General features: G+C 57.7%; 1 protein-coding gene across 3 annotated transcripts in view; it reads right to left on the bottom strand.

Moving 5' to 3' along the window:
* The window catches only part of ACSF3 (acyl-CoA synthetase family member 3), a 63,945-nt gene extending 46,290 nt beyond the window's left edge, over window positions 1-17,655 (bottom strand). For all 3 annotated transcript variants that reach the window (XM_059998819.1, XM_059998818.1, XM_059998820.1), the window contains exons 1-3: window positions 17,594-17,655; window positions 10,529-11,228; window positions 9,219-9,374 (exon numbers count right to left, since the gene is read on the bottom strand). In XM_059998819.1, coding sequence (XP_059854802.1) covers window positions 9,219-9,374; window positions 10,529-11,182 — 810 coding nt within the window. In that variant the 5' untranslated portion in view covers window positions 11,183-11,228; window positions 17,594-17,655. The remainder of the gene's footprint in view (window positions 1-9,218; window positions 9,375-10,528; window positions 11,229-17,593) is intronic.
* Between the last annotated feature and the right edge of the window lie 731 nt (window positions 17,656-18,386).

Raw genomic sequence — 18,386 nt, 5'->3', positions numbered from 1 at the left:
CTTCCCAGAGGGCTTCCCTAGTGGCGCAGTGGTTGAGAGTCTGCCTGCCAATGCAGGGGACACGGGTTCGTGCCCCGGTCTGGGAAGATCCCACATGCCGCGGAGCGTCTAGGCCCGAGAGCCATGGCCGCTGAGCCTGCGCGTCCGGAGCCTGTGCTCCGCAACGGGAGAGGCCACAACAGTGAGAGGCCCGCGTACCACAAAAAAAAAAAAAAAAAAACCTTCCCAGAAAGGTTGGCCCAGATGGCTTCGATGGAATTGTGTCAAACGCTGAAGGAAAGAATACTTAAAGCCACACAGAAACTTCCGAAGAACAGATAAGGGGGGGAGGGGTGGCTGCCACGCTCCTTTCACAGACGAGCAAAGCTCCCATACAGAAGCCTAACAAGGATGTCACAAGGAAACCACAGACCTGTGTTCCTTGTAAACACAGAAGCAAACACCTTAACCGAGTATTAGCAAACCAAAGCCAGCAGTATGTGAAAAGGGCAATGCCTCACGGCCGAGAAAGTTTACTAAAGGAAATTAGAAATATTCAAAACTTTAATCAGTAAAACTAACCACATTAACAGAATAAAGAGGGAGACAAATAAAGGGGGTAACTTTATACAATCAATTCAAGAGGTAAAGAAAACCCATTTGATAATATTCAACCCACCCTATAATTCAGCTCTCAGAAAACAAGGGAGAGGAATGTCCTCAAGCTAATATACGGTATCTGCAAAACACTATAAGTAACATCATACTTAACAGTGAAATATTAATGTTTCTCCAAGATTGAGAATAAGTCAATGATGTCTACCATTACCACTTCCAAATTAGACTCACCAAAATTTAAAATTCTCTTTATCAAAAGACTATTAAAAAAATGAAATGAGAAACCAGAGACAGGGGGAGAGATTCACAACACGTATTTCTGACAAAGGCCTTTTATCCATAATATATACGGAACACCTACTGATTAGTTATAAAAAGACAACCCAATTTAAAAATGGACAAAAGCCTTGAAGAGGCGTTTCATAAAAAGAAAATCTCTGAATGACCAGTAAGCGTATGAAAAGTGCTCAACACGATCACTCATCAGAGAAATGCAAATCTTATGAGGCCAGTGAGGTAGCAGCATTACACACCCACTAGGATGGATGAAATCTAGAAAGCCCGACCCAGTTGCTAAATGGCGGGGCACGTTGCAGACAGGAGCATAGAACGGATAAGCACTTGGGAAAGGGTTGGGAGTTTCTTAAAACATTTCACATACGTGATCCTGTGACCCACTAATTCTAACCCTGGGTATTTACCCAGAAGAAATGGAAATGTGCATCTGCGAAAAGACATATGAGAATGTTCCCAGCAGCTTCATTCATAAAGCCAAAACTGGGAAAAGCCAGATGCCCGTGAACAGGAGAAGGGATGACAACTGTGGGTCCTCGGTGATGGAAGGAACCCGCCGCTTCCACACGCAGCACAGATAAACCTCAAAGGATGCCCAGTGGAAGAAGGGAACCACAAAGCCTACAGACGCGGATCCCATTACATGCGAATTTCAAGAACAGGTCAGCTAACTTATAGTAACAAAGACCAGAAGACGTGGTTGCCTGCAGGGGGGTGACTGGGGGTTGTCACGAAAGAACTTCTGGGGCAATGGGAATGTTTTCTTTCCCAGCCTGGGTGTGGGTTATACAAGTGTAGTCATCAAAACATACTAAACTGTACACTTAGATCTGTGCATTTCACTTCATGGAAACGAAAACTCAATAAAAGGAAACAAAAGCACCCTCACTGAGATGGCTAGAATTAACAAGACTGACCACAGTAAGTGTGGGCAATGACCTGGAGTAACTAGGACTCTCACATTGCTGCTGGGAGGATAAAACATGCACCCACTCTGCAGAACTCTTTGGCACTTCCAACCAGAATTAAATATACATCCAGCACCAGCAGGTACAGATCCAAGAGAACTGTCCACGGAAAGATCCTTATGCAAATGTTTATAGCAGCTTTATTCAAAATATCCCCAAACTTGAAACAACCCAACGTCCTTCAACAGAAGAATGGATAAATTGTGGCGCTTTCATACAAAGGAAGGCAACACAGCAACACAAAAAGAACAAATTACAATTGATGGAACTCAAGAGTAAATCTTAAAATAGTACGATTAACTAACATGCACAAAAGGACACATACTATCGGGTCCACGTATATGAAGAGCATGTGAAACTCAGCTATGGTGCAGCCCCGACTGGGAGAGAACACTGTGGGCCATGTAAACGTGCTCTGTCTTTATCTGCGTGGTGACTGTCACACAGACACATACTCAGTTTACATACATTTTACTGTATGTAATTTATGCCTCAATTAAATAAAAGAAGGTGACAACATTCCCCCCTTTACAAACCCCGGTGAGTTGACAGCTCTAGGCTATGAGCATCAGCAATGCTGACGTCAGAAGGAGAGGGACAACTGGGCGTTATGTGCCCTGCTGGACAGATACACACACTGCCTGTGAAGTCTCCTCCTTGCCAAAGCAAAACAAAACCCTGAACCTCATCACACCTCTAGACCTAACTACCAACTTTCAAGAAGTATAAGGGTTAGCGAAACGTGTTAAACGACACCACAGGGACGTAATCCACAAGAGCAGACTGGGGGAAAGTGTACAGGACACACAATTTCATAAACAAAAACTGCGAGGAAAAGACTGAGGAGAAACTGAGGAAGTAAAACCATGTGCACGAGCAGTGGTCCAGCCGCCGAGAGCAAAGTGCCTGTGAGAATCCCCGGGGCACAGAGACCTCCTGATAGGCCTTCCCGCCCAGCTGTGGCTGTGACCTTGACCAGGCCCTGCAGCTTTCTTGCTATCTTCTCACACCACTGTGTTAATCTGGACAGAATCCCTCAGCTCCCTTCCAAGCTCTGACGTGCAGATTTGCTGGAAATCCTGTGGGGCATCCTACTTCCCACTGGCTTGTTAAAGAAACTCTGTCCGCCAAGTCCGCGCTGGCCTGGCCAGGCCGCTCCCCGAGGTGGAGGGCAGTGCCCTCGCTGCCACCTGGCACCAGGGAAGGCATGGGTCCTTGGAGGACACACCGGACAGCACTCGGGCATCTCCGGGAGCGTGGGTATCCCGATCTGGCTAACCAGGAACAGCCTCGAGCCCGTTCCTTCTCACTCATGGCGGCAGCGTCTGCAGGTTAGCGCCCGCAGTGTGCAGACCACTGGAGTGCAGACCCCGCCACTACCCAGCCTGGCAAGTCCCGACAACCGCCTCACGGGGCCCCTCACAGGGGGTGCTTATCCTGCTCACCAGGGCTCGCCCGTCGCCACGAGCACTAGGACAAGGAGACACAAAGCAGCGCAGACCGTACCACGTCCAAGGTGAGGTGCAGGGCCCTGGCCCGAGAGGAAAGGGGGCAGGCTGGGTGAGGTGGCCGTCACTCTGGGAACCTATGGTCCTGGCCAGGCCTCTGGTGGACGCACATGTGGTCCTCACCCAGGCTTCCCACCGGAGGCTGAAGGAAGGACAGAGCTCACACTCAGCAGAATGAAGGGGGAGGACCGGCCCTAAGGTCATCAACTCAGACACTTGACCCCTGGCACAGAAACGACATCTGCCCCGGGGGCAGTTCCCGAGAACTGTCTGCAGCCGGGAAGGCGTGGCCATTGTGAGAACTCACCCCCACTGGCAAAGAGAACGGCAGCACCGCCAGCGTGCCGCGTCCCCGCTGCTTCAACACGTCCATACACTTCAAAGTTGAAGGTCGGGCGATCCCGTCAAAAGCCTCTCTAGGGCCTGCGTCTTACCAGTGAAAACACTGCTGCGGCAGCCAGACCGCACAGCCCAGACGGATGTGAGCGGCTCCCAAGCGGGCTGCACACAGGAGCCCACACCGGATGCAGCAGAGCAAGGGCCCGGGGCCTTTTCACGCACCAGCTCCCCGACGTGACCCTGCAGAGCATCCGGGACTGGAACCTGGGGCTAGACCCCCAGCAGGACTGCCCTGCCCAGCAAAAGCCAGAACAGGGTTGGAGCACAGCTGCCGCGGACGCCTCCTCGGCTTGAAGCAATGGCCGGGGGTTAGGCCATCACCCGTTTCTGGCAATCGTAACAACACACGGGAGGGCTCTCATTCTGTTTTTAAGGTGCTCTGGCCAAAGTCTGGCAATGACAGAGGACGCTCCACAATGAAAGGCTGGAGACAGGAGAACAGATGCCTGTTTACCCCATTCCAGGGGCCTGTGTGCGCGGCCCCGCCCAAGTGGCCCCAGGCTGTGGGGCAGATCTGAGACGCCCTTGAGCTTAAGAGCTCTGCTTCCCTCCCCCAACTCCGCCTGCAAACACCTCCACCCACTTCAACAAGACGCAGATTTCTCAAAGCCCAGAATGAACGACCTCTGCAGCCACAGGTGTGCCAGGCAGCAGGCTTCACATGGGCACCGGAGTCCCGAGCAGGGCACTGGTCTCTACAGAGTGCCCTGGCAGTGGCCCCAGCGGCCTGCACTGCCGAGCCGAAAGCAGCGCCACGCGCCGGGGTCTGCGCCCTCCTGCCTCACCGGCCGGGCCCCACCCTGACTCAGTGCCTCTCCGAGAAGCACCGTGATCCCGAGAAGTCACCGGAGCACGTATCTGCGACAAGGAATCGATCGCAGCCAGGCAGCCTAATCAACAACCAGACTGCCTTCCGCGGGGCTGACGGCGGACAGCCCGCCATCAGTCTTCCTGTCCCCGAGTCACCGCCACCGCATCAGTCAGCCTCGTGGGACGCAGACAGCCCCTCACCCCACTGTCCACGGAAGGGCTTGAAGCCGCCAGGAGCTGAGACCGTGTCAACACCAGTGCAGGTTTCTGGGCCCCGCACCTCTTTACACTCATTTCTTTGTTTTTTGTTTTCAATGAATGGTCATACTCTTTTTTTTTTTTTTTCTTTTTAAATATATTTACGTATTTGGCTGCGCTGGGTCTTAGTTGCGGCGGACGGGATCTTCGTTGCCCCATGTGGGATCTTTACTTGTGGCATGTGGGATCTAGTTTCCCGACCAGGGATCGAACCCAGGCCCCCTGCACTGGGAGCGAGGAGTCTTAGCCGCTGGACCGCCAGGGAAGTCCCCACGCGCATTTCTCAAACACAAGCGTAGACAAGCCCCGATATTTAATAATGCTGAAGGTGGGGTTTTCCTATCAATAGTGTAAGCAGATTCACAAAGCTCTGAAGCTCAGGGCTGCGTCTTCTATCAACCACAGCAAATGTGTTTGACTCTTCAGCCCTGCTGCATGGTTCTGAGAAACCCCAAGTCAGTGCCTAGGATCGGGAAGGTCTGAGCTGACTGTCCCGGCAAGCTGCCCTGCAGCCTCTGGTCTCCAGCCCCCAGGCAGGAGACAGGCAGCATCCCAGGGTCTCGCTCTCAGAGGTGCAGGCTGAGTAGTGACAGCGAGGGGCCACTGCAGTGACGGGAGACAGCTGGAGGCCAAAGAAAATAAATGGGACCTGGTGGCCTGGGAGCAGGTGGGAATCCCTGAGGTTTGTTTCCCTGTTGAGTGCTTCCTGGTCCAAAATCCGCTCTCGTTTTCACAGTATCTAAGCTACACAGGTACATGTTGAACAGAGCCAATCCCATTAGGCTTTACACCAGCAAGACCTCTCGGGGGGGTGAACACCAAGGCCGTCAGCTGGAGCTGCCCACACCCCAAGGATGATATTCCACATGGAAGCCCCAGCTCAGGGACACTGACAAGCCCGCCCGTGTAACCCGCCACCTGCGGCCATGGGCAGTGGCAGATGGAGCTGAGCTGTGAGCACAAGAAGTCCCATCCGCCGTCCTGGTCTTTTTTTTTTTTTTTTTAATTTAATTTTTGGCCACATTGGGTCTTCGTTGCTGCACGCGAGCTTCTCTAGTTGCGGCGAGCAGGGGCTACTCTTTGTTGCAGTGTGTGGGCTTCTCACTGCAGTGGCTTCTCTTGTTGTGGAGCACGGGCTTTAGGCGCATGGCGTTCAGTAGTTGCAGCGCACGGGCTCAGTAGTTGTGGCTCACAGGCTCTAGAGCACAGGCTCAGTAGTTGTGGCGCATTGGCTTAGTTGCTCCACAGCATGTGGGATCTTCCTGGATCGGGGCTCGAACCTGTGGTCCCCTGCATTGGCAGGCGGATTCTTAACCACTGCGCCATCAGGGAAGTCCCCGCCCTGGTCTTTATACACGTCTACAAACCCAAAGTGTGCAGAGAACTGTATCCCTTTAAGGGAACCTTGTGGTGGGTTTTTCAGTGGAATGTTGTTATGTTTATCTGCTTATGCTCTGATTCCTGAGGAGCTGATACAGTAAAGTTTTCATTTAACAAATAACCACTCCCCTAAGTGACTTTCAGGGACGCTCCCCCCAGAGGCCTGTTCACAAGTCCAGATGATCACAATGACAAAAGCCAAGGGGGAGCCTGTGGAGAGGGTTCAAGGAGCCAGCGCTCCCTCATGGCCCATGGGGCCCGTAAGTGATAACCGTCCATTCATCTACAACAGCTCTGAGCCACCTGCTCTAGGCCCTGGGGACAGGCCCTAAAGAGAAGGAAAACCATGCCCTCGGAAGTGACATTTTAGGGGGAGAGAATGAGGACCCACAGCAGAGTCTACGTGGCTTCGAGGTGGTAAGTGCTACACTGAACAGTAGCGCAGATCAGGCCAGGACGGGGGCCAAGATGCACAGAGACTGAGCCTGCAGGCCCAGGGTGGTGGAGGTAGGTGGGGAGGAGAAGGTGGCGGTGGAAGAGGCCAGCAGGGGCCGGGGCTCCCCTCCTGGACGGGGCAGCCACACTTCCTGCTCTTTCTTTACCTTCCTGGGTCTGTGCTTTGGGGAAGGAAAGGCCTGCTCAGTCTGCAGGCCAGCAGCCTGCCTGCACCCCTGCCTCGCCCACCAGGCACTCACATGGATCAGGACCGAGGAAATCAGGAAGCTGGGACTGTAGCCGGCTGGTCAGCCACTGCCGCTCAGCCTGTCTGGGTCCCTGATCTAAGCTCAGGGTGGGGCACCCCTCCGTCCTCCTGTCTTTGTGGTGCCCTGCAGGGAGGCCCTCCGAGTGAATGAAGCATTGGGGGGAGGGCAACTTGCATTCTGTGGAGACCCCAGGGCGCTCCTGCACTCCTGCTGCACAAGACCAGACAGTCACAAAACCTCCCTGGGACTAGGGGACGAGCTGGCTGTCCCTACTTGCCCTTAGCAGTCACTCCCGAGAGCCTCAGGGCCCCCCTTTCTCCCCCTCCCCGCTGCCCAGTCAGTTCAGTCAGAGCCCCCTCAGGAAGCCATGTGTGCCGGGCCGGACCGACCCCTTTGGAGAGTCACTGGGACTTGTGTTAAGAGGCAGACAGCCCTCTGTAGACCCCGCTGGCTAAATCCTGAGGCCCTGCAGCTGAAAAACAAACAGCAGGATGGGGGCGGAGGAGGGGGTGGCTGGCTGGGCAGGGTCTGAACGGGCGCCCTGGCCCTCGGGCTGCCACTTCTGTTCGGCTCGCCCGTCTGTCCACAGCGCTCACGCCGGCTTTTAAGCTACGTTCTCTAAACCCAACAGCATCACCTGTCAGCACGCAGGGTCCCCAGCTTCCCTGACGCTGGTCTGCACGCAGCACCCTTGCAAACAGGAGGAGAAAGGGTCCCTGCTTCTCCCTGCTTTGCGTTGCTGGGATTGGGCTCAGTGCCCACCCTGCGCCAGGCTCATCGCTCCTCTGTTAGAGGACGAGACGGAAGGTCAGGGAGGTGCGGGGCTCGCCCAGGACCAGCCTGTCTGTAGCACCTCGTCCTCTCACTCTGACCTGGCACCAGCACCGATGTGAATTAAGGCTCCAGGCGTGATGTGAGGACGGGCCGGAGACGATCTATCTAGAGCTGCCTCTTTCTGGTGGAGACAGAGGAGGCCGACTTCAGTGAACGATGGATTCTGCAGACCAGGGACTCCAGGCCTCAGGGACCCCTCGTGAGGAAATTCACCCTGGAATAAAGTGACTAAACAACAAGCTCTGTGCTGCGGGCCGAGCCTGGGCACCTCTCCAGAGACCTCACTCGGCAGCCCTGCTGCGCAGAGGTCTCCAAGCCACTCCTCTCCTGGGGCTGCAGACCTGCAGGACAGCAGCCAGCACAGGAGCCCCGCCCCCACAGGAGCCCTGCCCCACCTGGAGCCCACCCCCCACCCGGAGCCCCGCCCCCCACAGGAGCCCGCCCCCACCTGGAGCCCAGCCCCCATCTGAAGTCCAGCGCCCACAGAAGCCCAGCCCAGGTGCTTCCTGGGCTCTCCCCCTTCGCATTCCCATGCTGTATAGGTTACAGCGTGAGTCAGTGACAGAGTAGGGTCTCGTTCAAGCCCTGTGCTTCCTGGCGGCCCCACGGGGATGTGTCACTTCGGCAGCCTCTCCGTGCAGTCAGCCCATCACCACCTCAGAGCCCTGCCTTCACCTGCCCCAGGCACCTGTCCCCACCAGTACACGGGACACGGAGGCTGGGATGGGACTGCTGCACAGCAGCTCACCACGTGCCGGGGGCAGGGGCAGCGCCTGGCCAGGTCGCTCCCCTCCTTCTGCACTCTGCTCTGCAGTGCCCGCTCTGCCCCACCTCGTATCCACTCGGCCTCCCTCCCCTGCTGACCGCACGGCAGTGCTGGGCAAGAACCCCCTGCTGAAAAGAGGGACCGGTGGGGAGGCTGACACGGAGCCCCCAGCTGGGCCATCCGCTTGGGACCTTGAAAGCCAGCAGTCAGCTGCATAACAGCCCCAAGACATCCACGTGCTCACCCCCGTGGATGCGCCCCCTCACGCGGCAAAGGGGACTCTGCAGGGGTCTGGAGAGGGTGCGGTTGCCCTGGACACTGGGTGGGTCCTCATGTAGAGGGAGATCTGGCCACAGAAGAGGCAGCGGTCACGAGAATACGGAAGCAGAGGTGGGGGTGATGCAGCCACAAGGCAGGGCACACGGGCACCTGCAGCAGCTGGAAGAGGCGGGAGCAGATTCCGCCCCGCAGCCTCCAGACAGAATCAGGCCTGCGGCGCCTGGCCCTTAGCCCCGCGAGCCTCACTTGGACCTGGCCTTCCGGAACCGAGAGTACACACTTGTGCTGTGTGAAGCCCCAGTGGGGACCCTCTGCTCCAGCAGTAACGGGAAGCTCGCCGCTGGGACTCTGCACCCCAGAGAAGGGCCCTAGCCCGGGGAGGCCCAGAGCCCGCGACACCGAGAGCCCGGCCCCGACTCACCAGCTGAGCGCTGAACTCGGGGAGCATCACGCAGGTGGCGCCCACCCAGAGCGGACAGAGCAGCTTGTTGACCACGCCGTGGACATGGTGCAGCGGGAGGACGTGGAGGATCACGTCGTCCTTTGTCCAGGCCCATTTGCGGACCAGCCCCGTCACCTGGAGAACGGCAGCACAGCCTCAGAATAGGACGGCGCACACAGCCGGCCGCGCCAGCCAAAAAGGCGGGAGGAGACGGCCGCTGCCCCGCCCTTGACGGCCTGGGAGGACATGGTAACAGAATGACCTGGGGTCTGACCGCGGGGCCGTCTGTCCACCACTTACCCTCCTGCTAGAGAACAGGGCCGCATGTAGTCAGGGGCTTCAGCCAGTTTGAAAGGGCCTTTGATTTGGGGTCAAAGGCCTCTGCAGACGCTGGGCAGCTCTCCCCTCAGGCGGCTCCGACAGGCCAGGCTGGAACCCGGCTGTCTGTCTGAGCCACGTCTGTTCTGGCACCATCCTCGCCCCGGCTGAGCCAAAAAGTCCCCGATCACCGCCGAGCCTGCCTGGTGCGTGCCGCGGTGACGGCCATGTGCGAACACAAGTGAGATGCCCACCCCGCAGAGATACTGGTCCAGAGATGGCCTCTCCAGACAAAAAGCACGTCTCCTCCGCGGAGACAGAGACGACGTGTAATCACGCCTTGCCTGCAGCCGGCCCGACTCAGTTCATGCTGACTTATGGACTGAATTAGCCTGAGTCGATGGCGTTGACCTCTGACCTCCCTCTTTGTGGGTTTGAACTTCTCTCTTATTTTCCCACTCCTGCTGTGTAAGAGTCTTCACTGCACGTGCAGATGCGTTTTGGAAGCAAGAAGAGTATAAACTGCAGATAGACACGGCGGCTGGGGCGTTTCACAGAAATGGTAACTGAGGCCACGGAACACAAGCTAACACCTACGATGTGGCACACACGAGTTCCTGCTTCTCGTTTCCCGAATCAGCCGCAGTTAGGGGCTGACGGCACATCTGGATAATCGCTTTGGGGCTGGTTTCCTTTAAAACCTCAGCGTCACATAGAGTGGCCCGTTCCATGCTCCACACGCCACGGCTCTGGAGGAGCCCGAGGGGGCCTGTTACCCCCCGGCACCTGGGCACTGCACCCCCTACACCGCCAGTGGGGCTGCCGGTCACACGGCCCCAGGGGTGGGACGATGAGAGCTGTGGCTGGCCCTGCAGAATGAACAGAAGGCCGCCTGCCGTGACTGCTGCTGGGACTGGCCTGCGGGGACACAGCTTGCACCTCCCAACCGTGGCGGCCCCAGAAGCACTCACCACGGCCCTGATGTTCAGATGCGTGCTCAGGACGCCCTTGGGTCTCCCCGTGGTCCCGCTGGTGTAGATGATCATGGCGCCCCGGTCTCTCCAGTCCCACTCTGGCAGCTGGCCTTCCCCGGGGTCCTCGGCTGCCCCGTGGTAGACTGCGGGCGGGAGAGGCAGGAGCGGGACCCCCAGCTTCTGGACCACCGGGCTCAGGAGCTCCACGTGCTCCGGGCCGGCGAGGACCACGGAGCTGCGCGAGTCCCGGATGAAGTACTCCAGCTGGGCCTGGGGGTGCTTCCTGCAGAGGGGGACGGCAATGCCGCCGCTCATCCACGTGGCCCACTGCGCCACCACGAAGGAGACGTCATTGCTGCACAGGAGGGACACCCTCTCCTCCCGGAGGTCCCTGTCGGCACAGCCACGGAGCCGGCAGATCTCCCGGGACAGGCAGAGGCTGCGGGAGTAGAGGTCCTTGTACGTGTGGCTGCCGTGCTGGTCGACGAGGGCGATCCTGTCCCCGAAGCCCAGGGCGCGGCGGAAGCCCAGCGTGCTGCTGTCGGAGCGCGCGGCCGGGGCCGTGTGCAGGGCGCCGCGTCCTCTGCACCTCCGGGGGTCTGGCCACCAACACGGCCCAGGCCAGGCCCAGGCCAGGCGCCGGAGGGACATCACCACGCGGGGCAGCGTCGCAGCAGCAGACGCCAAGTGCCGGTACCTGGCGGGAAGAGAGGGCGCTGCGGTCACTGCCCTGTCCTGCCGGACCCCCACGGCGGCCGGGAGAGGGGGCGTCGCTGCCAATCACGGGCGGACATCCCGAGACCGGAAATGCTAACGATCTCACAACACACACCTTTGGAACTTAACTGACCAAAGTTTCAGCTTTTTATTCAATCTCATTGCTTTAAAGGTTTTAAAAACATGCAAGATTCTAAAACAAGGAACTAAACTAGGTGAAGCCAGGGAGAAACAAACAGAACTCGATGCACTTCAGGTAAATTCTGAATAACTGTTTTCAAACACCTGAACCCGGAGAAGTACGAGCCGGGAGAATAAGTGCCAAGGGCCCTTGGACAGCACGGTGTGCACGACGCGGGTCCACGTACACGTGGCCTGTTTTCACTAATCTGCACTGCGGCACTTACACGAGTGTGAATACGGAGGGCGGGGGTGTGCAGGAAGGGCCGGCTGTGAAGTTACTCGGATTTTCGGCTGTGGGGTCGCCCCTAACGCCCACCCGACCCCCGCCCGGTTCAAGGGCTGTCTGTGTTCCCTCCCCGCCAGCAGCGGGGCCTGGAGATTCCGGCGAGCGGAGCACAGACACTGGGCTCGCTTCTGCTCTGGAACACGTGCCGAGCCTTGGACTCCTAGGAACCTGTCTAAAATAGAGCAGAGACGCAAACAGGGCAGGTTCACATGTCTGCAAAGCGTCACTCTGTTTTTTAAGCCAAAACATAACTCTTCCCTCTCTTCCCCACAGCCTAACTACTAAACAATGACCAAAACAGTCCGTCCGCCAGGAGGAGGGCTCCCCAGGAAGGCTGTGAGCCACGACCCGCACCTGGAATTCTCCAGTGTGCTCTAGAGGAGGCCTGGGAAAGGGTGGCCGGGCGCACCCCCTCCACGCTGCCACCCCCCCACTCGAGAGGTCAGGAGCCCTCCTGACCCCCGGGACCACGGAAGACGGTTCCCTCCCAGCGCCAGGGCGGCCAGCAAGGTCCACGGGCCACCACCTGCCCCGGCTCGGCGTCCCCTCTGCCGTGCCCTCCCCACTGTAGCCTCTGCCACCTCTGCTCCGCCTGGGCGCTCTCAGCCAGAGCAGCGTCCCTGACGGGGAGCTCCCCCGGTTGTTGCTGAAGGATTTTTAATGAGTATTATTTGGTAACACACTTAATATATTACGTGTGTTTTCACCTTCGACCACCCTGTTCAATCAGCAAGGCAAGCACTGTTAACCCTATCTCACCCACGAGAAAATTCAAAGTCCCCCCTCCTAAATCACAGCCAGGAGCCCAGCCGGAGCCTTCCCACCCCCAGCCATCGTTCCCCACCAGAGTCACCACGCCAGACGCCCACGGCCACCCTGGCCCACGACAGCACAAGGAAATGGCCTGATGCTGGCTATGCCGTGGCGGGGCGGGGGGGCGGGGGGGCGTGTCTCTCCCTGTTACTGGGGCGGGGGCCGGGGGGGTGGGCAGACTTCACAGGGACCCTAGAGAGCACTTCTGAGTGTCAGAGGCTGATGAGGACGCCTCCAAGGCACTGTCCAACAACATCATAAAATAAAACTTGTAACGTAACTCTCGTTCCCGTTCCAACGGGCCCAGCAAAGCAGGGAAGGTGGGGACCGGTGGGCGGGCAGCCCCACACCTGCTGCCAGGAGGCTGCTTCTCCTGGGCTCAGCGCATCCTCTCCCCGACAAGCCTCACTCTTCCGTCTCCTTCATTAACTTGCTACAGGGGAAACAAATGTGCTATGTTTGTTACATGTACCAAACAGTTTTGTTCTCTGTTGTTAATTTAAAAAACAGACTACACACAACACTTTATAATTACCTAACAAAACAAATAGCCCACAGCAGTAAAGGTCGGGACTGAGCTCTCCTCTGTCCTGAGATCCTCCGCGTGCTGGCTGCCCCGGGTGGCAAGGGCTCTGACACAAGGTCTCCCAGCCTCCCGGCCCAGCAGGCGGAAACCTGGCACCAGGGAGATGCCCGCCTGCCTGACCCTCCTGCCTGCAGGGGCCTCGGCGGCCCCATCTCCTCCCCAGCGGCTGCTCCGAGGTCCTATGGAAACACTCCCAAAAGCTCCAGGCCTCCCCCACCGGTGGGCTCTCCAGTACACGTGGCCCACACCCCTTCCAGATGAAGGAGGCCAGAGTGTCTTGTGACGTCCTGGGCTCTGTCCTCTACGCAAGGTTCAGAGGCGGGCTCGCAGTTGGTTTCACACCTCTGGATTTCTGTTACTATAAAGAAACCTGACAAATTGTAAGAAAACAGCTGGGCTTGACCAGAGAAAATAAGAAATGTGATAAACATATGAGATGTGCCAGTTTCAGAAAGAAAATGAGCTAGTGTGGGCTTCCCTGGTGGCGCAGTGGTTGAGAGCCCGCCTGCGGATGCAGGGGACGTGGGTTCGTGCCCCGGTCCGGGAGGATCCCACATGCTGCGGAGCGGCTGGGCCCGTGAGCCATGGTCGCTGAGCCCGTGCGTCCGGAGCCTGTGCTCCGCAACGGGAGAGGCCACAACAGTGAGAGGCCCGCATACCGCAAAAAAAAAAAAAGAAAAGAAAAGAAAAGAAAAGAAAATGAGCTAGTGAGAAGCAAACCAGGGGCTTTAAGCGCTTCCTCTTCTCACTTCTAGCAAATTCTTCTCTATTTGCTTTACAGGCAGGAGAAACTAAAACAAAGAGAATCTATAAACAGAAAACCTACCGCACAACGTTTCTGGGTTACGGCCCAAGGCCTGAGTCTTGTTGGTGACCACGCAAGACAGATGTTCGGGGGTGCCTGCTGAAGTGACAGCATTTTCTGGGGTGTTGAGGAGCACAGCACTCAGGCACTGGGTGCCGTGGAGGACAGACAGATGGACAGCCAGGAGTGGCTGCTGCTCCCACCCCTCTGCCTGGCAGGCCTCACAGGGCTTCACAGGCAATGTCACAGCTGCTGCCAGCGAGACCCACCGGCTCAGCCTTCCTCTGCCCAGACACCCCATGAGGGGCCTAGGAAGGGCAAGCTTTCTGCCTGCTCCCCCTGGGGCCCCAGGGACTGGACCACACTGAGGGGGGCCAGTCAGAGAGAAGCTGGGGTCTGAGAACTTGAAATGAAAACTGGAAGACAGGCTGACCGCCACTTCCCCTCCCTCCCTGGCCAGGGGTGGGAGGGCTAGCTGACTTCTGACTCCACAGCAGCGAATCCACAGTGGGCTGGGGACAGATACCGGGGGCAGACAGTCAGAGCAGCACCTCCAAGAAAAACAGAGAGGTGAAGCCACCTGCCCAAGGCCACAGAGCAACTGGAGAAACAGCATCGAGACCCAGGCCCGGCTGGCTGCAGCACACCAGCCCACTCTGAGACACCACAGGTGGTGAGGAAGGCCCTGGGCAGGGAAGGCCAAGTCCGTGCTGGGAGCTGCCCCAAGACACACCACACATTAACTGGGCGGCACCCCCAGCCTAGTGACGGCTCAGCCGTCCAAAGAGGGCACTCAGCAGCCCCTTCTAGATGCGACATGAAAACAGGAAATGCAAGCCCTCTGTTCCCACGGTTTTGTTTTTTAAATGTATCCTAAGGAAATAATCAGCCGTGTACACAAAGGTTCACTGTGGGGTGTTCACTGCAGGGTTATTTCTGCTATTGAAAAACTGGGGCTAAGCCAGGTGGTCCGGAAGGTCTGAGGAGGCCAGGGCACACACACGCGTGTGGGGCTGGGCCACGGCCCGACTGCACCCGCCCCCGCAGCGCTGCTCAGGGGAGGGACGTCCCTCCAGAGACAGGAAGGTGAGCCTCCAGGTGGACACGAGGCAGCAGGGCCACAGGTGGCTTTCGTGTTCTTCTTAGCGCTGCTCAATTTGCTCCAGATTTTCTGCAATGAGCACGTACGACTTTTGTAATCAGATTTTAAAAGTCTAATAAATGACATTTATATTTTCAAATGGAGGTATTTCAACCTCAGCATTAACATTTTCTTTGGTACAAAAAAGGAAAAGGAAAAAAAATAGAAAAAAAGAGGAAAATATTAAAATTATTTGTTCTGGATGGTGGACCTACAGGGTGTCTGTAATTTTCTGTAGCTCTTTAGTGTCTCAAAACGACAGAGGCAAATAAAAATGAGATAGCCTTCTTCTCGCAATTAAACCTAGTGGTTCACGGAAGGCTCATGGGGACAATGATGAAGCAGCTGGAACGCCCGCTGCGCTGGCCCTCAGAGCACCGCAGGGCTGGCGTCCGGCAGCAGTGACCTGGCCCCAGTGTCCCAGTGCTGGGAGGTGGCAAGACCGCCTGGCTCCGCGTGGGGACGGGTGTCCCGAGGCAGGGTGGGGCAGGTGGCTCGAGCTCGGGGGACGGGGAGCCTGCCAGGTGACCTGCAGGGAGGGAGGCTCAGGGACACGGAGCTGTGCTCACACGGGGGTGTCTGTGGAACAGACGCTGAGAAGGGGCCCTGCCTGCTCACCACGGAGCGTACAACCCAAATGACTTTTAACTGGGTAAACGCTGCCAGAGCGGCCTCCAGAGAAGCTGCACTAATTTTCTCTCCCACTGAACACGTGGGAACATGGGGCCACCCCTTCAAAACAGCTTTTAGGTGCTCCCGAAACCACCCATCATCGAGCCATTCAATGCAGAGCTAAAATCTCCAAGGTCAAGGGGAGCAAGGCCCTGCCTTGAACAAGCAGAAAGAACGAGGTCAGGCCAGATGACTGTGTCCTGAGCAGGTCCAGGTGCAGAAAGACCAACAGCTACCTCAGGAAAAGAGGCCACGCCTTCCAACCACCAGCCCCCTTGGCCACGGGGCCCCCCATCACTGCCGGTGGCACAGCCTGGAGTGATGTTGCCGCCCAGTAAATGCAGTTCGGCCACGGATTTCTCCCTATCTCGATTAACCAACGTCATGAGGTCAGCACCACCGTGCAGCAATGTGAAAAAATCCCGGCCAAGAACACAGAAACCTGAATTCTGGAGAACCGGACGCCTTCTCCCGGGCACGCCACGCCACGCTCAGCTCCCTCCGGGAGGCCGGAGCCCAGGCAGAGACCCAGCAGAAGCCACTCAGTGCTCTGACCATCAGGTTCCCAGGCCAGACCACTTAGGTTACTTAGGGTAACCACGGCCCTCTCAGGACACACACCCAACACCAGGAAGATGACATCTGTCACGTCCTAACCGGGCTGCTGGTTGACAGCACAGATTCTAGAGTCAAAACAGGCCCAGCCTGGAACGTTCACTGGTTTTTCCGAGTTTTCCTCAGCCGTCTAAGCCTTCGGCTCCTGTGAGAACCGCCCAGCACACACAGTGGGAAGCACACGGCCCAGCCATGCTCAGCCCCATGCTCACCACGGAGCCATGTGACAAAAATTACGCGATAAGAACGATACTTGCATTCAAATGAAGGCGGCTGGTTTCGAAATGAATCAAATGGCACCTGACGGCTCACCACCACCTGCCGCCAAGCCCGCCCGCTGTCTGCGGACTCGGGGAAGGTGCGCGGCTGGGGAGGGGCCCGCACGCTCCCTCTGCGCCGGACACTTGTCTCAGCACGCTGCCTGTGGTCTGGGGAGCCGCTTTCAAAGTTACATTTTTAAGTAACACTCACACTGCATTCAAATCAAAAACACCAAAAGGGAAAAGCAAACGCTTAAACCCATCTCCATATTAGGACGTAAAATACTATTTTAAAGATGCCATCTGGAGGGATGAAGCTTACAATCTTGGGCCGTGGCTTAATCCACAGATGCCGTCTGCCTTGAAGAGTGGCTCTGGGACATGGGGTGGGGGGCACAATAGGGACTGAGGAAAGCTCGCTAGACTCGCTGGGCTTTCACGTCTCACATCAGAACCTCCGGGGGCCCCCTGAAGCCTGCTTGGGGATGCCTGTGCTCCTGGGCCCAGCACCGGTGCCCCCTACCCCCACCTGTCCCTGCCTAGGTCTCCAAACATGCCCCTCCTCGGGATGGAAGCCTACCAACTCCCCAAACACGGGATTCCTGTTCCCACCTCCAATTGTCATCCTTCCCCCTTTTGGCAAACTCCTAATCATCCTTCAAAGCCCCGCTGAGTATCACCTCCTCTTTAGTGCACAAAGCAAACAAAGAAAGTGCGGGGGGAGGGGCGTGGTGCTTCAAGGAGGATTCCTGCGGCCCAATGAGGCCGAAAATGGATTTGTTTCCGACAAGGCAGATCAACTTCCCTCCAACTATGGCTGAACGTGGACCTGACTCACTCCTACACCCCCGGGGGCCTGGACGTCGCCGCCAGCGCCGCGCAGGGAAGGCAGGGTCCCCACTTGACGCAGCCCCTGCGAGGGAGGGGGCGGGGCGGGACGCGGGGTGGAGGAGCGGGGGTGAGGGGTGACGGGGCGGCCTCTACCTCCGCAGGGCGGACTCGCGCTCCTCCTCCTTGCCGGGTCGGAACCGGAACCGGAACCGCAGCTGCGCGCGCACCCCGCGTCCGGCGCCCAAGCGCGTCCCCCGGCGCGGCACCGCGCCGCGGGTTCCGGGCGCGAACGTTCCCCGCGACCGGTCGTCGCGGCCCCGGGGCCCGGGCGGCTGCGTGTTCACCGCTCCCATCCCGAAGCGGGTTGGGAACCGGGCGCCTCAGGTGTTCTAACTCCCTGTTGGGCGGAGCCGGGCACAAGTCCGCTCGGCCGAAACGTGAGATTTCTCTGAAGTAACAAATCAACCACGGACACACGGTTCGGGCCAGCGCGTTTCCCGCCCGCCTCCCGGGGCGCCGCGAGCCGGGCCGAACCCGGGCTGGGCCGCCGCCCCACCGCCCTCGGTGTCGGCCGTGAACCTCCGAGGGGGCTGAGGACGCGGAGCCCGAGGGAAGAGGGGCCGGAAATCTCCGAGGAGCAGCAAAACGGCTGAGATGGAAAAAAGATGAGAAGATCCCTGGGCCCGCCGTTCGGTCCAGTAAGAAAAGTATAATAGTTTCAGGAAGGGACCGCAGACGAGACAGAGGGGGGGAATCATCGAAGAAATTCAAGAAAATCAGAACTTCCCTGTTGCAGTGACTGGCAGGGGCCCACAGCACTTGGCAAACAGCGGGGTTGTTCCCGAGCGTGGGTGTGGGGACGCTCCTAAGCGCCCACTTGACCAGACATCCACCTGAACGTGGGCTCTTCTCTGCTATGGTCTGAATATCTGTGTCCTCCAAAAAT

Source organism: Delphinus delphis, chromosome 20 (assembly GCF_949987515.2).
Source record: "Delphinus delphis chromosome 20, mDelDel1.2, whole genome shotgun sequence".
Taxonomy (NCBI): domain Eukaryota; kingdom Metazoa; phylum Chordata; class Mammalia; order Artiodactyla; family Delphinidae; genus Delphinus; species Delphinus delphis.
This window is presented reverse-complemented; position numbering and strand designations above follow the sequence as displayed.